The 27,380-nt window shown below is 39.3% G+C and overlaps 1 protein-coding gene across 2 annotated transcripts in view; it reads left to right on the forward strand.

Moving 5' to 3' along the window:
* The window catches only part of DDX10 (DEAD-box helicase 10), a 202,553-nt gene that overhangs the window by 159,558 nt on the left and 15,615 nt on the right, over window positions 1-27,380 (forward strand). For both annotated transcript variants that reach the window (XM_036426967.2, XM_036426966.2), the window contains exon 17: window positions 25,479-25,615. In XM_036426967.2, the coding sequence (XP_036282860.1) occupies window positions 25,479-25,615 (137 nt within the window). The remainder of the gene's footprint in view (window positions 1-25,478; window positions 25,616-27,380) is intronic.

Here is a 27,380-nt window from a genome sequence, read left to right on the forward strand (position 1 = left end):
CATTATTGCTTCCGGTAGAAAGATTGGCTTTGTCAGATATTTTTTAACAGATCACTTTGATTATGTGGAAACCTTAGGTATGAATTAAAGATAATAAGCACAATCTGATGATAATGGCAAGCCTGATATTTGAGGTAAAACAATCTGGAAAAATATACCTTATAAAATAAGGTTAAAGAAATTAGTAGAGTCTAGCCTAGAGTAGAAAAAAACCTTGAAAAATATTTAAAAATCTGGAATATAAAAAAGTATATTTTTCAGGTGATCATGATAACTTCATTTTCTTTTAGTATAGGATAGAAATATGTGAGCCTAAACTGTTGTCAGAAGGAATTGAGTTAGACACCTTGAAATGGCTTACCACAAGAGCTGTGGAGTTGGGAAATTTCAAGGGAAGGAGATGGGCCAGGCATCATCTGTTATGGGAAAGAGTTGAGTAGATGTATTTGTAAATTTTATGTGTATGTGCTATTTTAAGATATTGTGGGTTTTACAGAATCATAATTTATATTCTGAATAAAACCCATGCGTAATAGAAAGGAGGAAAGTTTGTTTTTGCTGGTTAGAGAGCAGAACTATAAGTAATTAGCTTTGTTGCAACTTTTTATTTCTGCTTTTAGGCAAGGTCATCTTTCAATGATAATTTAAAAATTGTATTTATCTTACCATTATTGACAAACAGGTTGGAATCAGCAACAAACTCTCCCCCCCCCCCCCCCCCCCCACACACACACACACACACACACATCACCTATTAGAAAGAAACAAAGATTCTATGTGTTACTTTCAGGTGTAAAGAACATTTCATTAGTCTTATTTTCAAGAAATTCATTGAAACCATCCAGCTTCCTTTCTTAAGTATATGAGACATTTCATTTTCAGTCATCTTTCCCATTTACATTCACTTTAGTTTGACATTTCTGTTGCATAAAACTGCTTTCAAAAAGCTTTCTGAATGGCTCCAAACTCTTAGAATTATTTTGCAGGAGTATAGTTTACACACAATATAATGCATCTCATTGCAGCCCTGATATCCCCTTCACCAGTCCTGCATAGTTCTATAGAATTAACCGACAGTGTGCTGCTCTCACTCTGTTAGTCTGTTGTTTAACAATCTTCATATTTTGCTTTTGCTTACTACCCTGTTTCCCCAAAAATAAGACAGTGTCTTAGATTAATTTTTTCTCCCAAAGTTGCGCTAGGTCTTATTTTCAGGGGATGTCTTATCTTTCCATGCGCTAGGTCTTATTTTCAGAGGATGTCTTATTTTCAGGGAAACATGGGTAGCTAAAATTAGAACTCTAGCCACATCTCTTATGGATGATTTCGCTCCATTTTGGGCCCATCCCCAATCTGAGGGGTGCTCATTTTTCTCAACATTTCAGACCTTGAACTTCATTTCCAAAGATCTACCTGGTCTGTAAAGACCTTGCCATATGTGTGTACACACATACACACACACACACACACACACACACACACACACACACACACCCACGCACACACACTTTAAATATGGGGAAGGAGAGAAGAGCGAAAGGGAACTAAAATGTATGTACTGTGTACTGTATGGGCCAGGGGCTTCTCTGTACACCACCTCAATCCTTTCTCTAAATGTATGGCATCCTAGGTAGTAACATCCCAATTTGACAAAGGAGGAAATAGCTTCAGAGATATTAAATCATTTAACTGAACTTATGCAACCATGGGAGTTGGGTTTTGAAGTTGAGTTTGCCTAATTCTAGAACTTCTTTGTCTCCTTAGTATATTAGTTTTTATTTAGCAGTATGCCAGGTTATATATTTTCCAGTTTTATTGATTTTATATGAAAATGTGGTCTAAGACAACTCCCAAACAGAAGGCTTCCTGCTTTCTCATTTAGGTTATTGGGATCATTTCTCTACTGTCTCTCTCTTTGTCTCTGTCTCACAACAGGGATATAGTTTGAATAGTGATAACCCTTTCAACTCAGTAATATAAAGTAGTCCTTTTGTAATAAGAAGTGTAACTCAGATAAATAAGATCTATGTATTTATCATTTTATCCTGTGATAGAATATCCTTCAAGAACAAACCATTAGGAGAATCACAAGTGGTCGAAATTGTCAGGTCTGAAACCAATTTATTTTATTAACTTCTTGGTAAAGAACTGAGCATCTTGAGGGTTGTCTAACCCTGAGGTAATTATGAATTGTGGGGAAGATAGAAAACTAAAAGCATCTTGACCTTTTTAAACTTGATGAAACAGTACAAATTACTCAAAAATTCTCTGAAGTCATTTTTTGTCTTTTCTATATTGTGCCTTTGAAGAAGTGTTTGCTCAAAAAATTTTTCCTCTTGTTTTTTAAAATCTGGGCGCAGGCATAACTAGTCTCATTTTTTTATGCAAACTTAAAAAGATAATTCTCAGCCATTATGATCTCAGAGTTCCGTTCATGTTCTAATTCCTCATCTAACTCAGAAATGGAGGCAATAGTTAGAAAAGAGCAGGCCCTAGTCCAAGGGGAATTCTCAATTGTTTAAGTAATAAGGTAATTTGAAACATTCTTTAAAACATTCTTTAAAACTATGTAGTTAATGTGTAAAATTTGTGTCCTTTCATTGATGTGTAGGAGCTAGATTTCTGTTTTATTTTTGTGTCTTTGTTACTTTGGTTTCTAGTTCTCTTAGTGCTTTAGGAAATTACAGAAAATGTGTTTTAGTTAATATTGTACAAACTTACTTTAATAAAAAGGGATTCTGAGTAGTAGGCTGTAATTAGGACACGAAGCTTCTTGATTGTTCTGGGCCAGTGACATGATCTTTGACAAATCATTTAAAATCTCTGGGTCTTAACATTTACTCATTTATTTTAAAAATGTTGCTTTCACATCTAAAATTGTATTATTTGTTCATTCCTCTTGGTTGCAACTACTATTTGAGAGGCCAGTGGGGGTTGGGGGAGAGACATATGTACTACTATTTGTAATACCTTAAACAATAAAGTAAAGTAAAATGCTTATCATTGGACACAGACGATAAGGTAGTGAAGGCTTGGGGGTTGTCTAGAAGAGGTTAATGGGGAAGAAGGGGCATAAGTAATACTTTCAACAATAAAGATTTTTTTTAAATCAGTGGAAAAGACAGAATAAGGTTATCGATAAAATCCTTAAACACTGATTTTAAAAATCATGAGTAGATAAATTGTGTGTCCATGCGTTCCTTACATACTCTCTGTTTAAGGACATTTGTACTAGTTTCATTAAAACTTGAATTGTATTTTAGCAGGTTGCTCATTATGGTTGGTTGGAATAACAAACAAAATTGAAGATTCAAGTCTTTTTTTTTTTTTCTTCGTAATAATAGTAATTATGAAATTTATGGAAAACATACACGTTCTTTGCCTTCAGACCTGACTATAATGGAATGAAATATCAGATATCATGCATGCTGCTTTCTTTTTTACTTTCAGGGTATACATAGACTTGGAGGATAACATGTTATGAATAATTTTGCAGTTTTTCACTTCTGTAGTAATTTATGCGGATCACACCTTCAATATTGAGGCTTGCTTTATTTAAACAAGTGTTGTCTCAAAGGCAAGCGCTGAATAAATAAATGTTGCAACTCTGTAGTGGTGGGCTGTGTGCCTGCTTTTACGGCAGATCTCCACACATCAGTTCTGTACTAGGGGGAGGCTGAACTAGATTATTTTTGGTAGCGATCACAATTGCTAATGTTTCTTGCACAAATGTGCAGCTGATGAGGCATTTAAAAGGTAAAGAAACTGAGGTCTAGTAGTGAGTGGCAGGGATGGTATTCAACCAACACCACCCTCACCCACCACCTCTAAAGCTCATGATTTGACCACTTCAGTTACAAGGCCTTCCTACTTCCACAGTCCATGGTCCTATGAAACCGTAATTCAGAAGTATCTACTTTAAATCACATTTCAGTTTTTAAGATACTGCTCATATAAGCTACTAAGCATTCCTTTGTAAATGTTCTACAGCCCACACCGTATCACTATATTTGTGACACTTTATGCTGTTTCTACAATATATAACTTTAAAATAGTTTGTACTTGCATTCACAACACTCTATAAGGTAAATTGGGCAGCTAAGGTATTATAGAGGTGAGAAAGGAGATTTGGCTGGTGGTATTCTGGTGGTAAACTGAACTTCCTGGAAGCCGCTTCCTAGCTGGTTCTGTTTTCAATAGGCCCTATATCTTCGATGGTTGCTTTTAAAGATTTGAGGGGGAAAATATATATCAACACTCCTTCTTGCGTCTGTGCATCTGCTACCATGAATAAATTGTCTCAGCTTCCATCCAAGGCCAGCCTCTCCACTTGGGCTCTGGATCCCATCCCTTCCCTTCTATTCAGAAACTTTGCTCTTGGATTTTCCCATGTCTCTTCTGTAACATTGATTTCTTCCTCTATTCTTACTAGCATGCAAGCATGTTCTATCTCCCATGATAGGGGGGGAAATCCTTCCTAGCTTCTACATTCTTCCTTGTTTTGTCACATTTATTGATTTTTATTTTATTTTTTACTTTAAAAAAATATTTAGTTTAGAGAGGAGGGAGAAGGAGAGAGAGAAACATCAATGATGAGAGAGAATCATTGATCTGCTGCCTCCTGCACACCCCCTACTGGGGATTGAGTCCATAACCCAGGCATGTGCCCTTGGCCAAAATCGAACCTGGGAGCCTTCAGTCCCCTGGCAGACGCTCTATACATTGAGCCATACCAGTTAGGGCTACTTTTTGCTTTTTTCTTTTTTTCTTTATTGATTAAGGCATTACATATGTATCCTTATCCTCCCATTAATCCCTCACTTCCCCATTCATGCCCTCACTCCCCTGGTGTCTATGTCCATTGGTTAATCTTATATGCATGCATACAAGTCCTTTGGTTGATCTCTCCCCTTACTCCCAGCCTTCCCTCTGAGGTTTGATGGTCTGATCAATGCTTCTCTGTCTCTGAATCTGTTTTTGTTTGTTCATCAGCTTATGTTGTTCATTATATTCCACAAATGAGTGAGATCATATGATATTTATCTTTCTCTGACAGGCTTATTTCACTTAGCATAATGCTCTCCATTTCCATCCATGCTGTTACAAGTGGTAAGAATTCCATCTTTTTCACCGCAGTTTAGTATTCAGTTGTGTAGATGTATCACAGATTTTTAATCCGCTCATCTGCTGATGGGCACTTAGGATGTTTCCACATCTTAGCTACGGTAAATTGTGCTGCTATGAACATAGGAGTGCTTATATCCTCTCTAACTGTTGTTTCTAGTTTCTAGCACTTGTTTATTGATTTGTTGAGGATAGCCATTCTGACACAGAATTTTTTTCTATGCTTCTGTTACCACACTTGTTCATTCTTTTCTACTTTAAACTTTTTGGAATATCAAGTTTTGAAAATCTCTCTTTTACTAATTTCTCATCTCTTTTACTAATTTCTCTTCTACTTCTGGATTTCTAATTGTAATGCTCTGGGCTCAGTCCTTGAACCTTTGTACTTCTCTGTCTTCACTCATCGCCAGCTGATCTCATCCATTCTCAGCACTTTATATATCATTCCAATCTTGATGAATCCTAAAGTTGTATCTTTAGCCTTCATCTCTCTCCTGAGCTCCTGCTTCATATATTTAACTGCGTACTTAATATTTCCATTTGGGCAGATGTTAGGCATTTCAAATTTGTCATAGCTAAATAAACTTTTTTTCCATGCTGAGTAAGGAAATTGGCATGCTTTTAAGGTCAACAAATCAAAGGGAATGATTAAAAATTTAAATGATCTCTATTCTTGAGAAAGCACAAGTGGATGTTATGTAATGTGTAGCTTGTCAATTCATCTTCATTTTTGGGCAGTTCCTAAGGTATTCTGTAATCTCTCCCGCATGTTTGGTGAGTCATTTTAAAACAGACTCAATGACAGAGAGAATTCATCCTTCCTAACAATTTAGAAACATATTGTACCTTGCAATAATTTAACCAGTGCCACCCATTGCAGTTAGATGAGAAACTGGAAAAGGCAAGCCATTTTGAGTTGAAAATGCAAGCTAAACAAACTGTTACTTTACAAATCCCAGTCTCCATTTCTGCTAAATCTGCATCTCTCCAAGTCTTCCCTATCATAGTGTATGGTATCATCATTTACTCATTTGATTGAGTGAAAATCATAGGAGTTCCTTGTAATCACCAAGCTTATTACTACCTCTGGGCTTTGCACTTGATGGTCCGTCCCTCTTCTGAGAATGTCCCTTCCTTCCCCAGATCCACATATAGTTCTTCCTTTCTATCTCAACCCCTCTCTCCCTTCACTTCCCATCTTTTCTCCTCTCTTCCCTCTTTTCTCCCTCTCCCCCCAACTCTATCTCCTCCTTTCTTCCCTTCTTCCTCTCCCCCTTCCCCTTTCTATTTCCCTCTTCCCTTTACCCTTCCCTTTCATCCCTTCTCCCAACTTCCTCCGTAGGCCTGCCCTCTACACCACTGTCTTCCTGTTCTAGTGATGAATCCTCTGAAAAGTTATATAAATTTTTTTAAACAAATTCATTCTTTATTGCCAAGTTTTTGGTGAAAAGCTTCCATTAATCCCTTTGAAATATGGGCTCTTCTGAAGTGACTACTAAATCTTGCCAAAGAAAATTCATTCTCATTAGAATGCTATTTATAACATTGCTTTGTCTCCTTTGACATCTAAAAATATCAGTGATGTTGATCAGAATATCAGACACCAAAAACAAAGGAGCTTTTCTTTATTTGGAATGAAACAAATCAAAAACCACAAGATAGCAATTAAGAGATATGTTTTATTCAACACAAACATTTTTAATTGTTTAGTCATCAGGTTATTAAGGTGATCTTTCTTTGAATCTGTATTCTTGATTTTGTTGTTATTTTTTTACTAGCAAACATTATTCCATTAGCCACACAAAACTAATCTCAGCAGATGAAAATACAACTGCTATCCTGGACATTTGGAGGCTATCCCTTTTATTACCACTACTTTAGCTTAATGAAACATTCCCATCTTTATCTTGAGGGCTACCCTTAGTCACCATCTTCCTTTTTTCCTTCATTGAATATATAACTTTTGGGAAATTATTTATTGCTTAGAAACATTAGAAATAGAATAACTAGTTACTTAAATGTGTTACAGTTTTGGGAAAATCTGCAAATTAGCAAGTTTTTATATTCATGGAGAAATAGAAGGTTAATTTCTTTTCTTTTTTTCAAGCTTCTGAATGTGAGAATACTTTACTGTTATATTATATACTAGAGGCCCGGTGCACAAAATTCATGCACGGGGTGGGGAATGTCCCTTAGCCCAGCCTGCACCCTTTCCAAACTGGGACCTCTTGAGGGATGTCCGACCACCCGTTTAGGCTCAATCTGGGATCAGGCCTAAACGGGCAGTTGGACATCCCTCTCACAATCCAGGACTGCTGGCTCCCAATGGCTCACTTGCCTCTGTCTTATTGCCCCTAACCACTTCTGCCTGCCAGCCTGGTCACCCCCAAACCACTCCCCTGCCAGCCTGATTGATGCCTAACTGATCCTCTGTTTGCCTGGTCATTTCTAGCTGCCCTCCCTTGCCAGCCTGGTTGCCCAAAGTGCCCTCCCCTGCCGACCTGCTCGCCCCCCGACTGCCCTCCCCTGCAGACCTAATCCCCTCCAACTGCCCTCCCCCATAGGCCTGCCCTCTCCCCCACTGTCCTCCCCTGCAGGCCTAGTCCCCCCCACCAATCGCCCTCTCCTGCAGGCCTGGTCTTCCCCAACTGCCCTCCCCTGCTGGCCTGGTCTCACCCAAATGCCCTCCTCTGCTGGCTCAGTCACCCCTAACTGCCCTCCCTGCTGGCCTGATCGCCCACAACAGCCCTCCCCAACAGACCTGTCTCTCCCAATTGCCCTCCCCTGAAGGCCTGGGTCCCCCCCAACTGTCCTCCACTGCAGGCATGGTCCCCTCCCCCCAGCTGCCCCTGACTGCAAGCCTGGTACCCCTTCCCAGCTGCCCTTCCCTGCAGACCTGGTCACCCCAACTACCCTCCCCTGCAGTCCTGGTCTCCCCCAACTGTTCTCCCCTGCTGACCTGGTCTCCTCCAACTGCCCTCCTCTGCTGCCACCATCACCCCTAACTGCCCTCCCTGCTGCCTGATCACCCCCAACTGCCCTTCCTGCAGACTTGTTCCCCCCCACAACTGCCCTCCCCTGCAGGCCTGGTCCCTCCCAACTGCCCTCCTTGCAGGCCTGAGTCTCTCCCAACTGCCTTCTTCTGCTGGCCTGGTCACCCCTAACTGCCCACAACTGCCCTCCCTACAGGTCATCTTGTGGCCGCCATCTTGTGTCAACAGGGGGGCAGCCATCTTTGTGTCTTGGAGTGACTGTCATTTTACATATTACTCTTTTATTAGATAGGATAGGTGGTATAGGTATCATGTACTATATTGCTTTACCCAATACAAAAGTCAAGGCTATTCATCACAAATGAACTAATTGATCTTTATACTTATTTCCAAACAGAAAAATGGCAAAGCATTTCTTAAAATTGTGGAAGTATTTCCCCCCTTATATTTGTCTCTGTGTAGCAAATTAGCTGCTTAAAAAAAGTTATTCTTATTATTTTTTTAATATATTTTATTAATTTTTTACAGAGAGGAAGAGAGAGGGATAGAGAGTTAGAAACATCCATGAGAGAGAGAGTCATCGATTAGCTGCCTCTTGCACACCCCCTACTGGGGATATGCCCGCAACCAAGGTACATGCCCTTGACCGGAATCGAACCTGGGACCCTTCAGTCCCCAAGCCGATGCTCTATCCATTGAACCAAACTGGTTTCGGCGTTATTCTTATTTTTGTTTTTGTTCTATTTTTTTCATTTTTGGGTTATCTTCCCCTAAGAAAAACTGTGGTACAGGAAATTTATTAGGCTCTGAGCAGATCATTAGTAAATTCTCTTGATGCAAAGAATGAACTCACATTTTAAGTAACCTGAAAATCAGTCTGCTAGTGACATTGGATAGAAATATTAAAGATTTTTTTTCATTCTTTATAGTTACTAAATTAGTCTTGGTTTTTCCAACTTTTTCAACAAGAGGAAATGCATATTGCTTTGTTTGAGATAGTGTTTTTTGTGCGTATAAGCCTTATTTGTAAGGTGAGATGAGTCATGGATTTTAATAGCCTTGTCAATTACTTTATAAACATGTCTCCTCAGCAGAGGGATAATGATTAGAATGAAAATAAAGATACCAAACCAATGTTGTAGGCCCTGAACTGTAAAAAATTATCTGTATGAAATGTCAAATTAAATTCAAGTAAGGGTGACGATGCTGTTAGATAATGTGATTTTATTGATATCTGCAACACCATGCATGGCTCCAGTTATCTTAAAACACTTAAACATGTTCACTATATATGCCTCCACTGCCTCAGCATTGTAGTTATGTGGGCCAAGAGACCAGTGAACTTTATACCAAAATCCAGTAAGGACCTAAATAAGTAAAGTATACTGCCGTTTGATTGTAAAGGTCATATATCATTTTGCTTTCTATAGTCGAGTATAGTTATTAATATTGGCATGTTTTGATATTTCTGTATATGCTCCATGACACATAAAAGACTGAACAGCTGTACCTTTATCCCTGACTAGGTTTATGCTACAGAACCCTGCTCACTGTACCACATCTGATGAAATTTGCTTAAACCAGAGCATTATACCAGGGAAACTGGATATGCTGTACTGGTAATATGTCAGAAATGAGATGTAGATGTCGATATATCTGACAAGATCAATCAAATCCAGCCCCCTGTAACATTTTTTATTTTGAAGCTAAACCATTCGATTTTCTTGGTATTCATCTCTATGGTTAAAATCCAGGTTTCTACAACATAAGTGGTTGTAATTTGGTGATAAGAACATTGAATTTGTAGTTAGAAGATCCACTTCCAGTCCAGACTCTGCCATTTACCAACATTGTGGCCTTCAGCCAAGATATTTAAGATCTCTAAGTCTTATTTATTTTTTAGTCTATAAAAGAGCAAAAAAGCCCATCAAATAGATTAGTTTGAGAATTAGAGTCAGCATAGTAGCTCTGGCTGTTAGAGCACCAGCCTGCACATTAAGTTTGATTCCTGGTCAAGGGCATGTACCTGGGTTGCAGGTTCGATCCCCAGCCCCTATTAGGGCATGTTCGGGAGGCATTCAATCCATATGTCTCTCCCACATCAATGTTTCTCTCTCTGTCTCTTCTCCTCCCTTCCACTCTCTCTTTAAAAAAACCAGTGGAAAAATATCCTGGGTGAGGATGAACAACAACAAAAAGAGTCAACATGTGCTGTGAGCGTGGTCAACGTGGCTCAGTGATTGAACGTTGACCTATGAACCAGAAGGTCACAATTTAATTCCCGGTCAGGGCACATGTCTGGATTGCAGGCTCGATCCCCAGTGTGGAGTGTGCAAGAAGCAGCCAATCAAAGATTCTCTCTCATCATGGATGTTTCTATCTCTCTCTTTCCCTCTCCCTTTTTCTCTGAAATAAATAAAAAATGTATTTTTTAAAAATGTACTTTGTAAACATATTGATAATACAAATACCAGAATCCTTATAGATATCTTTCCTTAGTAATTCAGTATCTTACATTTATCAGCTTTTATAATCTATCTATATATATATTATCTATCTATATATAAAGAGCCAGAGGCCATCACATCTGAAACAACCAAACGGACAACCGAACAGGCTGAGTGGAGCGACCAGGCCAGTAGGGGGGTTAGTGAGGGACTACCAATGACTAAATAGCAGGCTGTATGGGGCAACCAGGCCAATGGGGGGGTGCAGTGAGGGCAACCAGACCAGCAGGGGAGCAGTTAGGGGTGACCAGGTCGGCAGAGGGGGGCTATTGGGGGCAACCAGGATGACAGGGTGGCAGTAAGAGATGACCATGTGGCCAGGGGACAGTTAGTGGTGATCAGGTCAGCAGGCAGAGGTGGTTAGGGGTGATCAGACTGTCAGGGGTGCCAGTTAAGGGCGATCAGGCAGGCAGGCAGGTGAGCAGTTAGGAGCCAGCATTCCTGGATTGTGAGAAGTATATCCAACTGCTGATTTAGGCCCAATCCATGAGATCGGGCCTAAAGCAGCAGTTGGACATCCCCTGAGGGCTCCCAGATTGGAGAGGATGCAGGTTGGGCTCAGAGGACACCCCACCACCCCATGCACGAATTTCGTGTACCAGGCCTCAAGTCCTATATCCTATATAATAAAAGGATAATATGCAAATAGATCAAAAGGCAGAACAATCAACCAATCAAAACTTAATATGCTAATGACATGCTAAGGCTGCTCAACCATTGCTATGTTGTGCACTGACCACCAGGAGGCAGATATAATACTTCGACTGGTATGTTAGCTTGCTGCTGGGGTCTGACCCATTGGGACTGAGCAAGATGGGCCAGGCACACCCTGGAGCCCTCCCATGGTCCCTCAGTCTGGCCTGTGCCCTCTCACAGTCTGGGACCCCTAGGGGGATGTTGGAGAGGTGGTTTCAGCCTGAACTCACAGGCCACTCCCCTTGAGAGGGCATCAGATGCAGGGCTCAGGACTGATTGGGCATGAGTTGGCACAGTGGATCCAGGATGAGTGGGATTGGCAGGTAGAAGCTGCAGGCGGCGTTGGATTGTGGGTTTTGGCCCGATCCCTGTAGGCCACCCAGAGGGACCTTACCCATGCACAAATTCGTCCACTGGGCCTCTAGTGATCACATAATTTACTAGAGGCCTGTTGCACGAAAATTCTTGCTATAGGCCTTCTTTCACCTGGCTGCCAGCACAGGTTTTCCCCAGGTACCTGGGACCCAAGCCTTCACTCTGGCCACTGCCTTCCGTCTTTGCTACTGCCGAAGTCTTGCTCCAGCCAGAGCCTTCAGTCTTCTCTGCTGCAGCTGGAGCACCGCTCCTTAGCTTCCTTTACCCCCGGTAATCCCCCTCATAGCAGACATCCCAGCTGCTCCATGCCAGTGTATGCAAATTAACCCGCCATCTTTGTTTGGTTATTTTACTTATTCCTGATTTTCTTGTTAGTGTCACAGAGGTACGGTCAGTTTGCATATTTCTCTTTTATTATTGTAGATAGATTTCAGATTGACAGGAGATGGAGCCAAATCTGTATGACCCATACCACACAATGCTTCTTTTACTAAAAGTTCATTGTTCCCCAATCTTTACTTAATTGACTATCACAGTTTTGTTTGAATAATGGGGGATTTTGTTTATTTATGACCTTAAAGTAATTACAACTTATAAAACTTGAGCCAGAGCACAGTTAACCATATAAAATATGCTAAATTCAGTAGCTGTTGATATTAGCCTAACTTGAATTCTAGCGATAGTAATTTACTGTGTACTTTCATGTTGCTGTAAAACAAGTAAACCAAGACTTACAAGCAACACACAATATCAGCAGAACCAGAATGAAAAAGAGAAGCCTCAGAAAGAAGAATGTTGTTTGATTGATTTTTTGTTTGTTTATTTGATCATTTTGACCATGAGGCATATTAAAGAAAATTTAAGGCATAATGTATTAATCAAGTCCTCAATAAATAAAAGTTTTAATTATTTGTAAATAGCCTGTTTAATAATTAAATAGGTTAAGGAATAGCAATTTTATTTCTTCTGTAGCAGAGATTTCCAAAACGGTGTATTAAATCTCCTTAAAAAGCTAAGAATACATGACTCTTAACATAGGATTAGATTTTACAGACTAGACAGATCTCAGGTACTTGTTAAAATGTAGGTGCATGGCTGCCTTCATGATGTCCTTTGAGAATTTCACTGTTCTGAGTATTTGGCAGATTTATAATTCTTTCACAAAGGCAAAAATAATTTGATAGAAAAGTAAGAATGAAGAAAGAATAAGACCTATATGGTACCCCCATTCTGTGTCTGGAAGATAATAGCCTATAGATAGGCCATCAATTTAGGGAAGATCAATCCACACCACTCTGATAACTGCTTCTGAGAGAGAGACTAGGAGCTTGTCAGGAATGACAAGTGGGACTTGTGTGGCATCTACAGACCTTGTGCAAGGCCCTCAGCTGCTCTAGAGCTGCTGCTTTGTTCTCAGTGTCTTCTGATGGTCACCTGGTACCTGTAGTGCTCTAGCACCCTTGCCAACTTCTGCTTTTTACAGAAGAATAAAGCAACATGTATCACTTCCGCATGGATCTTATGACTATAATGAAGTTTTCAAGTATCAATTTTTGATACCATTTCCCTGCCTACGAACCTATGTAGGCCTCCTCATTCATTAAACTCCTTTATTTCAGCACTCTGAGTCCTTCATAACCTGATGCCACCACAGGTTTACTTGTTCATTATACCAGGTTTCATTCCACAGAGGACTGAGGGATCCCATGGAAATGCTTATTATAAAATAGTGGAATGATATATGTATTTAGAAAGGAGGGAGGAACCATGGAAAGAAATAACAAGCAGAAGATTGAGACTAGGGAAGAGAACTCTGATGTATAGGTCAGACCTGCTGTAATTTAGGTTAAGAATTAGCTCTGAGCTGCTAGCCATCACCTATTCTATCCCCTCCAATACACATCTACTCTAGTATAAACTTCTCCGTAGTGTGCCGTGTTGAGTAGCATTTCTGTGTGTTTACTTACCATCTTTCCATACACTGTCCTTTATTCAGCATTCAGCTCACATCCACTTCCCGCCATCCATGAGGCCCCTCCTCTTGGAACTCCTTTGACTGCTACAGCAGCTATGCTCACTGTACAGTAGTGCGAGCCTTTCATGGTCCATCTTGTGTGGTCAGCAGAATAGACTTTAATTATTCTGAGAGATTTTGTATTTCTGGACTAGTCTGTTGGTGGCTCCCTTCATTCGCATCATCATCTTGTAGCGGTGCCTGTGTCACCAGGCCCTCCAGAGATCATGATCACTCTCCTGAATCCTTCATCGGAGCCTGCGCAGAGCTGAGGTTATAACATAGCCAGTGAAATCAGGATCAACTGGCAGGTAATTAAGTCTGTCTGTGCAGTGTATTGCAGAAAGCTTAATAATTGGAGCCTCCACTGTGGCCCTTTTCAGATATACAGCTCAATAATTCTCCCAAGAAAAAGTAGACTTTATAGAAAAGTGTTACAATGCTGCACTTATTTTTGCCTTAAAGTGCAATTGTGAGTCAGTCCCCTTCATAATGCCTGTACTCCTGACCTTATGTTCATACTGTGATTCTGGAATGAACCTTGGATAGGCCCCAACCCTAAACATTCTTATCCTCTTCAATTTACCTTGCACTCACCCAGTGTTGGAATAATTTACACTCAGGATTTTGCTACTAGTTACTTGGATTTGATGAGCAGCAGAAATCTGCAGAACATTTGGGAGGGGGGCGGGGGAGAAGCATGGAGCAAAGAAGAGGTGACGAGCTATGGGATGATACAAAAACTCCTAGAAAATTGGCAAAGGTGAGTGTCACACACCCGGTTGTATCCAGAGTCTGTTCAAGTAGTTCTGAGGTCTCCAGACAGACCTTCTGCAGAGCTGTGAGGCCTGCCCCTCTAGCTGGGAAATGCCACACTGTCTCGTACTTGCTGTAGTAGTCAGAACAGATGTAGTTCCATATGCTTTGCCATTTTTATATTTGTGTTTTCCTTCATTTGTATTATCATCCTATAGTAATGCTATACAACCAGCATTTTTAAAAACACACCTCAACTGAAAAGACAAACTGAATAATTCTCCTATGTACATACCACAGGCACACCTCATTTGATTGTACTTCATTTCACTGCCCTTCACAGTCATGGCTTTTTTTTTTCTTTCTTTTCTTTTTTTAACAAATTGAAAGCCAGACCCCCACCAGGCAAAATATTGCATCTTGCTTTATTAAGATACTAGCTTCACTGTGGGTGGTCTGGAACCTAACTGGCAACAGCTCCAAGGTTGCCAATACTAACTTGAAAATATGTTGCTACTTTAGAATTAGTAAAAATACGTATTTCAAAAGGGTTTTTAAATCTATAGTAATTTTTGTCATTACGTGTAGTCTTGAAGATGATAAAAGTACAGTTACTATCATTTGAGGGGAGATGAGGATGGAGGGATCTACACTATTTTTTTTTTTTCATGATAAAAGAAGTCCTTGTTTTTATATGCCCTTGGGTTCTAGAATTTATTCCAGATTCCCCTAGCATGCCTTCAAGGCCTTCCCCAAGCTAGTCCTGTGTACTCTCTAGCCTGGGCTCCTACTATTCTCCTGTCCTTCACTGCCCTGAAAACTCTTCTTTTTCCCCTCTACCTTTCCCATTGCCCTCCACATTCTAACTCATCCTCAGGACTACTTTTTATCTCTTCTGTGAAGTCTCCACTGTCTTCTTGGGTTTCTTTTGTGTATATATGTGTGTGTCTTGGCATTAATTAGGTAATTCTATGAGCAGATGCTTTACAATATAGAACTATTACTAAACTGGCATATAGGTTGTCAGTAAATGCTTGCGGAAGGAAGGAAGAAAGGGAGGGAGGGAGGGAAGCCCTGATCTGGAATCAAACTGGCAGTCATTTTGTGCATGAAACTTAGCCATACCAGCAAGGGCTGCCTGCCTATCTTTTTCTTTTGTTTTCTTCTTCTTCTTCTTCTTCTTTTTTTTTCTTACATAGAGGAAGGGAGAGGGATAGAGAGTTAGAAACATCAATGAAAGAGAAACATTGATCAGCTGCCTCCTTTACACTCCCTACTGGGGATGTGCCCGCAACCAAGGTACATGTCCTTGACCAGAATCGAACTTGGGACCCTTCAGTCTGCAGGCTGATGCTCTATCCACTGAACCAAACCGGTCAGAGGTGCCTACCTTTTTCTTTTGGAAAACTGCACAAAATAAATTGTTTTTCAAATATATGGTCACTAGGGATTGTAGTCTCAACTCTGTATCTCTAAATAATTATAAATTAATAGATGATTTAATGTTAGCTCAACACCTGAATGATATACAGAAATTGCTTTTTGTCAGCCCCTTATCAGGAAAGCATTGGTTGCTAAGTAGAATATTAAAGAAATTGATATGCAAGATTAGCTATTTTTTTTCCAAACAGAGAAAGTAATATAAGACAAGAAATTGCATGTAAATTTAGTCAGAGTTAGCTATGATTTTCAGGTATTCATCTCCTCAAAATATGTTTCTCATGTGTATATAAAACATTTTCTTTGTTTTTGCTGAATGGAAAATTGATTATCTTAATTGTACCTCTATTCAAACTCACACATACAGGACTGTGTGGCAAACTGGTTAGAGACAGAATAGTCAGTTTCAGCGTGTGAAGGTTTTCACTGCACAAGTGAACTTGATGAAAATCTAACTTGAGCCCGGCTGGCATGGTTCAGTGGTTGAGCATCAACTTATGTACCAGAAGATCACTGCTTGATTCTCGGTCAGGGCCGCCAACCTAGGCTCAATTGCCAATGTGGGGTGTGCAGGAGGCAGCTAATCAATGATTCTCTCTCATTATTTGTGTGTTTATCTCACCCTCTTCCTTCCTCTCTGAAATCAATAAGAATATATTAAAAAATATAAAATGTAAAAAGAAAGCTTGTGAGAGCAAGAGAGTAATACACTTTAGCAGAAGAGATCCTCGGTTGGTGCTGTGAAGTTTTATAGCTGGAGAGTGAGAATTAGGAAATAGTACATGAACTTGAAGCATCCTGATTCATCCTTACTGTCTTTATTTAAGATGAAGATGGTAAAAATATAGGAACTCGGTAGTAACTGAGATTTTTATCCTTTCTATATTATAATCCATTTATATTATAGATGGGATTGTTATGTAGAATTTTAAAAGATATATCTATACAATTTAAAATGAGAGTTATCAATCATTTTTCATGATAAGCCATTGCTTATTATATGCTAGAAATCATGATTTCCCCCCCTAATTTTTAAAAATACATTTTTATTGATTTCAGAGAAGAAGGGATAGGGAGAGAGAGAAAAACATCAATGATGAGAGAGAATCGTTGATTGAACCTGCAAACCAGGCATGTGCCCTTGGCCCTTCAGTCTTCAGGCCAATGTTCTATCCACTGAGCCAAACCAGCTAGGGTGATTTTTTTCTAATTTTAATTTATAATTTATTTTAACTACACTTGAAACTAGAAGCCTAAAACAAATAATGGAGCGAATTTAAGACATACTACATGGCTTTTCTTAAAGCTAACTTATTAAATATATGTGAGAAATAATAAAATTAATGATTCAAAATATAGAACTTATTAGAAAGTGGTATTTTGCTTATTTAGATATACTCTTTTTTTAAAATACTTTAAAATTTTTAAACTTCTACTACATATATGAGTTAATTCTAATGGATTTGACCATTGAATCAGAGTTTGGGGAACCACTGGGAATTACACTAGTTTACTCTCACTAATCTCTAAAATGGTGCAGTAAAATAATGATATTTCATATCATTGTTAACCTAATAAATGAATCTTTATTGTGTGCCAGGAAAAAAAAAAATTTTAAACTTCTAGTTAAGAACAACTGTGACTTTTTTTAAATGGATTCATAAAACAAGTATTTATTCAGCAGTTTGATATATATTTATTACCTCATGGTATGTATGTGTGTTGTTGTGGTTTTTTTTTCTTTTCTTTCAGTTATATAATTGTGAAATTTTAAGGGAACTTGGGGACAATTTAGACTTTATTTTCATTGTGAAGACCATACTTGCTTTGAGAATAATAGCTCTAAGGCAGCAGTCTCCATGAATGTGAGCCCTCCAGCGTATGTGAGCCCTTCGGTGTATTCTGCTCAGTTATGAGAGTTATACATAATTTACCTTCCCTCTCAGTTGTAATGCACACAGTTACAGCAGTGGTTGGCTGAGGAAAGTTGAACAGAGTCTATGTGTTGTGGATTGAAAAGGTATTACTTATTATAGGTGAGAGTCACAGAGTGAAGTCACCAGTGCCTACATGGAATCATATGTTAGTTGGGATAATAAAAAACTTCATCTTATGAGTATATAAACACTCATGGCAGTCATTCTATCTAAACCCAGTGCAGTGCCACAATGATATATTCAAGTGAAATAATTATGGATATTCTGTGAATGAAACACAGTATCTCACATTTTTATAAATGAAGTGTGAAGCATGTAGGAGTAATTAGGTAGCATTGTGGACACACTTTTAAATATCAGAATATTCTAGAAGGGGGTCCTATATTAACTTACATATAGTAAATATCACTATTTGTGGTATTCACTTCTAGGGTTTTGACAATTACTTGGGAGTTGTGCATCTTTTACCATTAAAGGCACATAATAGTTCCATCGTCTCAGAAACTTATTTTCTTATTGTCTCCTCCCAACCTTAGCTCCTGGTAATCACTAATCTGTCTTCTTTCCCAATAGATATTCCTTTTCCAGAATTTTATGTAAATAGAGCAGTTGAGTATGTAGCGTTTGGGGTTTGCCCTTAAAGATACATTAAGATTCATCCATGATGTTGCATGTATCAGAATTGTTGAGTAATACTGTGGATATTCATAAGACTATTCACTGGTTGATTTACCAAGTAGTGCTTTTATTTATGCTTGAACCACCTTCCATGAGTACTCTGGTTCATTCTAACATCTTTTATAACCTTAACTAGGGGCACAGTGCATGAATTTGTGCACCTTGAAAGAAACTGTGGGCACCGAGGTAGGTTTCAGCCCATCCTCTGTGCCCCCGCCTGGCCCCTCCTGTCATGGCCCCCGGTTCCCTGAATGCCAGCAGGGCTGCTGCCACTGCCGCTCCCACACACTGAATGCACTGGCCCTGCTCACACCCGCAAGGGCACGGAGCTGTTGGAGCTGGCGCCAGCAGCGGGTACAGCAGGGCCAGCATTGTCAGCGGGTGCAAGAGCAACTGCTGCCACAATCGCCCCTCATGAGTAGGGGGAGGTGGAGAAGCCCTCAGGGGTGATCAGGGCCAGCAGCTGCCACTCGCACCTGCTGATGACACCAAGCAGTCGGGACCAGCACCGGGAGCCGGCTGTGGGTGCAAGTGCCTGGTATGACCACAGTGCATGGGAGCAAATAATTTTCAGTAACCACCAGAGGCTCACTGAGCACTGCTATTAAAGAAGGTTGCAGTATGCAACAGCACAGCAGAAGAGACGATGATTATTTAATATTAGTAAGACTTTCAGTGACTGGCGACCCTCGACCAGCACCCCGCCTTGGTCTGGCATCCCTGCTCACCTGCTCCACCAATCCTCTGTAGCTGATGCCCGCCATGTTCTGTGCTCTGCCACCTGCTATGTTCCGTGTGCTTTCCCTGGAGGTCAATGCACATCATAGCAATGGGTTGTTTAGTTGTTCCACCTTTAGGTCTATTTGCATATCAGGGTTTTATATATATAGATTATTTTTATAATTCAATTATATTCTTTTGTGTGTAATCTTTTATTTTCCTAACATGTTTCTCTAAGGAGATTTAAATCTATTGCACAAATTCCTAAGGAGATTTAAATCGGTTGCACATTTCTGCCCAAGTTAAAATTTGGTTTGGAGAAAGCATGAGAGTACGTAAGAAGGATAAGACCACCAAATTGCTTAAATATCTTTTTTAGTTTGCAAAGTTGTTAATAATAATTATAACCATTATTGTGGACTTCTTCAAACATTTCTTTGGTGCTCACAGCATCATTGACTGGTAGATGGTGCTCACAGCATCATTGACTGGTAGATGGCAGTGTTTAGGTTACATACAGATGAGGAAACAGGCTCCCTGAGTTAGTAAATTGTCTCAAGGTCACACAGCTAGCCACTGGTGGAACGATCCAATCAGAGTCTTGTGATTAAAGTTTTCATTATTGTGAGAAGAATGGCAAACTGGGATTGTAATTTGTATTATTTAATATTTAGTGTGACTTTCCTCAGGAAAGCAGAGAAGGAGAAACAAAGATGATCAACAATGAAATTCAGTATTATTTAATAGGGTGTTATGAAATTTTAGCATTCTCAGTACTCCGTTGAGCTCTGGGAGATATTCATGTATTAAATAACCAAATGAGTAAGCAACATAGGAAGAATAATGAATTTTGTACAAAGCAATTTTAGAAGAAATTGTATTTTGCTGAAAGTCTTACTAATGTTAAAATGCTGAACTACAGTCTCTTCTGCGTGCTGTTGCATACTGCACCTTCTCTAATAGCAGTGCTCAGTGAGTGTGCAGTCAGCGGTTGTTAGATACCTGATTCTGAAGATCTTCCAGATTTCGGACCTGCTCTTTGAGGCTTCGAATATTTATGTGCTAACCCTTTGTTGGCCATACTCAACTACGCTTACTTTTTGTGTATTTATAGTGCCTCTTCACAGTCCTTCAATCAAATATTACTATGGTTTTGGAATGCCTGGAAAAAACAAAGAAATTACTGAGTGAAATTCGGTTAAATTCTACTAGATTTAAGAGGGAAATTCTGTAACGAGGTGTCCTTTGCCTAAATTCTATTTGTTTTCCTGGATATTGCTTTTAGCATTCCCCAACATTCTGCATCCCTTTTGTCTTCTCAGATGCCTTCATGGTTGGGCGTAGAGCTGAAATGTGTTGCCTTCCTCTCATTCGCTTTGCGTGTTTTCATAAATGCTGGATGTTAGGAAGGACACATGTTTCTGAGCAGAATCCCCACAATTGAAGATGCCATGCCCTTGATCAAAGTGAGGGCTTTCAGTGGCAATTCAGACAGTACAAGTGTACAAAATATACTCTGATTTATATACCAAGTATACAAAACAGCATTAGGTCCAATATCACCATTATGGAATACATTTCTAGGAGGCAGAAATACATTGAAACTATTTTAAGGTATTTCAATTAGTATTACAATATTATTAGAAGGAGCAGTGATTTCTTAGCACTATCAGCTGCTCCTGTGTTTACTGTTCTGCACATTTGCCTTAGAAGATAGATGCTCATTTTTAACAGGCACATTTTTAAATATATATATTTTATTGATTTTTTACAGAGAGGAAGGGAGAGAGAGAGAGTTAGAAACATCGATGAGAGAGAAACATTGATCAGCTGCCTCCTTCACACCCCGTACCGGGAATGCGCCCACAACCAAGGTACATGCTGACTGGAATCGAACCTGGGACCCTTCAGTCTCCAGGCCGACGCTCTATCCACTGAGCCAAACCGGTTTTGGCTCAACAAGCACATTTAATAATATCATTAACTTTTGGGGTTTATAATTCAGAAATAAAGAGTCAGTAATTTCTCCTTTACATAACTTCATACCTGGGATTTATAGGTTAGGTAAATCTCAAAAATCAGTCCATCTCTTACTACTGAAGATGGTTGGCTAGCTATATCAGTCAGAACTTTTAAATTTTAAAACTATGAAGTATCATGTTCTCAATTCTTTTTTAGGAAGTTGTTATGAAGTTCCATATTAGTGAGAAAAATATCTTGAATAACTTTTCTCTAAAATTTTCTTCACAGTCTTTACATTGATTTTCAGCATCAGAGTTTATCATGAATTTTGAATTTTTTCTCATGAAGTTTTGAGATGTCAAAGTTGACATTCTGAATTTTAATTCATATTACTTCATGAGAAGAACTCTTGCACAATAAGATTCCAAGAATGCCTTGATGAATGCCTTGTTGGTGAATGCCTTGATGGTCTGGGAAGGTGGCTCATCTGAGAGGCCATGGAAGTGTTGCACCCATCCCCACTCCCTACCCTGCCCTGTGCGTCTCTTCTGTTGGGCTGTTTCTGAGTTGCACCCTTTAATAATTCAACTGGTAAACATAACTATGCCACCTTCCCGAGTTCCGAGTCATTTAGAGAATTATCAAATCTGAAAAGGGAGTGTGAGAGCCCCTAATCTGTAGTCGGCCAGGCAGAAGTGCAGGTGGCTTGGAGACCCTGTCTATAGGTGGCATCTGAAGTGTGGGTATTCTTGTGGGGCTGAGTCCTTTTACCCATCGAGTCTAGGTTAACTGCGTGGTGTCAGAATTGAATTGTGGGAGACTCATTTGGTGCTGGAAAATTGATGTCAAAGACACGTGTTTGGTGTCAGGAAAACACCACAGACCAGGCGAGAGGAAGTGGAGGAGGACTCTAAGTAGAGAAATAGCAGGTGTGGAGACTCCTGGGTGTCAAGGGGCTTGACTTGTTCCAGCCCCTGAAAGAGAGTGTGGCTTAAAAGGTTGGAAGCAGGTGATAGACACAAATAGAATAGAAACTTATTGAAAAAAATGCAAAACTAACATTCTAATTACAGCAGAGAATTGGAGTGATGGTGGGGAAGCGAGGGGGTACAGGGAGACTCGTTAGGAAGCTGGTGAAATATTCAAACGAGAGAACAGAGGCTTGGGAGAACTGGGAGCGAAATGGGCACATACAAATTGACATAGAAAGCTCCAGGATGTGTTTCATGAAATTTATAAAATATGCTTGATTCTGGAGAATAGTATAAGCAGCAAATTCACAGCTTTAATGATCAAAGTTGAGATTCATGGTGATGTAGAAGACCTGGCGTATGCTCAGGTTTGCATGACCTTAGTTAAGTTATGCAGTCATCTAACTCAGTCTCTCAATTTTGAAAATGGGTACAAGAATCCTTTTTTCTTCCTACTTGATAGGATTTGGAGATCAAGTAAGATAATGTGTGTCAGCACTTTGTAAATTTGTTACAAGAGAATGAATACTGCTTCTCATCTGTTTCTTCCGTCTTCAGAACTGAAAACACAGTAAAAACTAGCCAGGTTATATTTCTTTTCCAGATATTTTCATCTGCCCTACTTGTAATTGAATCTTCCAAGTAACTATTTTAGGAAAAACCATTCCTATTTTAGGTGAAGTCTTTTCCTCAGAAGTTCTGAAACGATGTTTCAGGAGCAGCCAGTTCATAGAGGTGACCCCAATCTTTGTGTGTGTGTGACCTACTTCCCCCCCCCCCCCCCCCCAACCTCCTCAGGGCTTCGGGAGGAGTGTGTGTGAAAGCAGGGCATCTTGGTTCTTGTTTTGCTTTAGCTGGGAGGGTGGAGAGAGATGAGAGAATGATTACTCGGAGAGAAGTGTTGCCCCTTACAACACAGCAGTTCCCAAGTACGAAGAGAACGAGGCATACTGGAGGGGAGGGTTCATACCAGCTACATGTTAGGGGTCCATAAGTGGAAGACCATTCTAGCAGATGTTGGGCATTGAGCAGGGCCAGTGGAGTCAGTTCGCTCTCATTGGCTGTTCATCAGAATTAGCAAAACGTGGGTTTCATGTTAGTGTTTGTGTGGGTAACTATCTCAGGACAGTTGATCATCAGGGCAGGACTGTGTTTTATTCATAGCTGTACCTCCAGAACCTAGTGTGTCCGGCACATGTAATAGCTGAATAACAGCATTTTTCCTAGTATGAAGGCATCTTCATAGTATTTACTAAACTGCTTTCTTAGACCATATTTAACATGCACAGGTATGCTTCTGTTCACACTGATTCTCTGGAATATATTATGTACCCATAATATATTGGTCCATAGTCTAGTTGATTCTCCTTCCTTAACATCTTTCATGCATGCCCCAACCTCCACCTCCACTGCAAAGTCTTTATTGAATCCCTTGCTCACCTGGATTGTTGTGTTTTTAATAATACTACCTTCAAATCTTATTTCCTTTAACCGCCCTTCCCATTGCTGCCAGCATCTCTGAGGTGCAAATTTAATTACTCTTCAATGGTTTCCTCTCACCTACTGCAGTGAGTTTGTACTTTTAAGTGTAAAAGTTGCCTGAGCACAAAGATCTTGAGAATTGTTCTCGGTCTCCACCTTCAATAGCACGTTCCTCTGAGAGCATCAGGCTGGAAAATTAGAAGTATCTGGTTGCCCAAGAGATTAGGGTTCATGATGATACTCAGTTTTTGTTGACATCCTTAATTATTTCCAAGTGGACCGTGTAGTCTGCTGTCAGATGTGTTGCTTATTGCTCCTGGTGGCAACCGTGTCCTCTCCGATATTTGTCTCCAGACCCTTTATTTTTAGCAGGGAGCTTTACCAAAAAGCAATAATGAACTTAAGCACTGGTGAATAATCCTTATTTTCTTAGGTCTTCTTTCTTTTGTTATGTGTAGACTTATCAAAGGAGAGCTGTACAAAGTGTTAGAGGACTTCTATAGAAGTAGCTGTGCTAGTTTGAGTTTTTAGTTTCTGGGAAAGAGTATTTGAAAATAATCATTGAAGTTTGTTTCATGTGGTGTGAAGAAGAATTATAAAAATGTCAGCTGAGAGAAATTATAATCTTTTAAATGCATGTGGAAATGCTCAGTTGTATGTCTTATCTACTAGGTGACAAAACTAGTATGCCAGAAATAAATTGGTTATAACAGATGTTTATTATATAAATGTGTAGTAAGTTTATTTTGACATTGTGTCCTTTATTCTTTGAAAAAAATAAACTACCATTAAGCAAAAGCAAAAATGGCCCACCTACCTACCTACTTTTACGAAAGTGGATAGTTCCCAAGTTCATCCATATTGGTGCTTTTCTTATCTCTTTCCTTTTCCCATTGTTCTTTTTTTAAAATAAATATTTATTGTTCAGATTATTACAATTGTTTCTCCTCCCCCCCATAGTTCCCCTCCCATTGTTCTTATTGACTTTATACTTACACTTGAATTTAGAAGAACCGTACTGTTAATTAATTTTTACTCATCTGATTATTTTAAAACTTAGATTATCGTGGTTATAAAGTGATCAAATCATCAGGCAAAAGGGATGTCGGTACTTTTACTCCTGGCCTTTTATACCTTCACCTAATAATTTGAGTAGTTTTAACATTTACACATGTGTGGACGGGAGCACTGACAACTTCATTTTATACTTTACTAGAGACCTGGTGCATGACATTTGTGCATTTGTGGGGATCCCTCAGCCCAGCCTGAAGCCTCTTGCAGTCTGGGAGCCCTCAAGGGATGTCCTGCAGGTCTAAGCAGTTGGACATCCTCAGAACTGCTTCAGAGATGGGAGAGGTTCCCACCACCACCGTGCTTACCAGCCGTGAGCTCAGTCAAGGCTTCTGTGGGAGTGCACTGACCACCAGGAGGCAGCTCCTGCATTGAGCGTCTGCCCCCTGGTGGTCAATGTGCATCATAGTGACCAGTTGTTCTGCTGTTTGGTCGATTTGCATATTACCCTTTTATTATATAGGGTTTTTTGATATTTGTGTTATATGGAAATAACAGAACTGACTGTTTTCTCCCATATTACATTTGAGAGACTTAATGATTTACTTTCAAGACTGTATTTTTGAAATGACTTATTTTCTTTCTCTTTGCAAATCATTATGGTTCTGAAAATCATATAGAGGTTTTCACCAAAATAGAAGGCTTCTAATTTGAGAATCGCAGTTAGAGGAGTATTTAGTTGTGTCTAGAAATAAGACCTGAGTATTTATTAGCTGTTTTCTTACACCACAATTTCCCTTGTGTTCTCTTAGGCCAAAGATGAAGAAGAAGCTTTTCTGGATTGGAGTGATGATGATGATGATGGATTTGACCCAAGCACACTTCCAGATCCAGATAAGTACAGAAGCTCTGAAGAATCAGATAGTGAAGAAATGGAAAATAATATTAGGTATGTTTCTCCCGTTGGTGGCATTCAGTATATGAGTCTTCTCTGTTTAATGCAAAATATGTAGGAACAAATGTCACATGCTCTTCGCATCATTGTAAGGGCTCTCTTACTCTTTCTGTAATCCCTGTCAACAAATGTAAGGGTGTTATAAAAGTTGCATTTTCTTTTTCTTTCTCAATTATTTTTCCCCCTCTTGTCTCTTTCTTTGGAAATTCATTATGCTTAATTATTTGATGCACTAGGGCAGTGGTCGGCAAATTCAGTCAACAGAGCCAAATATCAACAGTACAACAATTGAAATTTCTTTTGAGAGTCAAATTTTTTTAATTTGAACTTCTTCTAACGCCACTTCTTCAAAATAGACTCACCCAGGCTATAGTATTTTGTGGAAGAGCCACACTCAAGGGGCCAAAGAGCCGCATGTGGTTTGCGAGCTGCAGTTTGCCAATCATGGCTCTAGGGTATATTTATTGCAAACAGTAGCAGGATTTTATTTTGATTCACTGTCAAAGAACTCTTGAAAATGTTGTTAAAAATTGTTTCTGAGTTTTAAAAAGAGAGCCATTATACTTTCACATTCTGTGGTATAAAATTAAGTAACATGCATAATATAATGGAAAGCTTATACATAAATAGCCGTTGACAAATTCGCTCATTTTAAAAGTCTGTTCATTTGTAATGTGGACTTATTTGCTACCTGTCCAAAATAGATGAAATGTGAAAATGTGGCTTGTTCAGCATTTGTTTTCAGAATACTATGTATTAGATTACATTGAGAGTCTATTGATTTAAAAGTTGAGGACATTGAACTCATGGCATTCTAAACCAATGTGTCTATTTAGGCACAAGATAGATTCTAGTGACAGATTAAGGTAATGTGATTGAAGGGAAGAGAAAGCTTGATGGTATGTATCCCTAAATGCTAGCCCAGGTAGAGTTGGAGAAATAGGCTACAGAGAGCTATAATCTGGTTTTAAGTAAGAACAACATTAAGAAACGGTCTTAAAAAAGATTATCTCTCGCTGAAGTCTGTTTGGCACAGCGGTAGAGCGTTGATCTGCGGACTAAAAAGTCCCAGGTTCAATTCCGGTCAAGGGAATGTACATTGGTTGTGGGCGCATCCCTGGTAGGGGGTGTGCAGGAGGCGGCTGGTCGATGTTTCTCTCTCATCGACGTTTCTAGCTTTCTATCTCTCTCCTCTCCTCTCTGTAAAAAATCAATAAAAATATATTTAAAAAAATATTATCTCTTGAGAAGAAAATGCTGTAGGGAGATAACTTCAGTTACTCTTTATTTTAATTTTGTGCTCATTTAAATTATTCTGTAATAGTGAAAACGTTGTCCAAAATGCAGTCTTACCAAGTAATGCTAGAAACTCAAGGCATTTGCTTTTGGACACTTAGGTAGTGGCTATAATAGTGTTCTAGTATATTTGCTGACAAGGGAGTATTAGTTTTACTACCACAGGAGGCACCATAGATGAAAGTAATTTAATTAAGATTTAGAAAAATTTATAAATATATGACATGGGCTTAAATAATTTAGCTCAAGGTCATATTCCTAATCTTTAGAAATTAACTTTTAAGAGTAAACATACATACTTTGCTCAGAAAGTTCCTCAGTGCACATGTTGAAACCTGAACTACACTATGGTTAAGTTTGCTGCTCCTTTATGCTTACATAAATGTCTCTCTGGGAGAGTGATCTAAGGGATCTCCATTCTGATAGATGTAATCTAACTTACACATATGGCTTTATATCATTA

This window comes from Pipistrellus kuhlii, unplaced genomic scaffold (assembly GCF_014108245.1).
Source record: "Pipistrellus kuhlii isolate mPipKuh1 unplaced genomic scaffold, mPipKuh1.p scaffold_m20_p_9, whole genome shotgun sequence".
Classification (NCBI taxonomy): Eukaryota; Metazoa; Chordata; class Mammalia; order Chiroptera; family Vespertilionidae; genus Pipistrellus; species Pipistrellus kuhlii.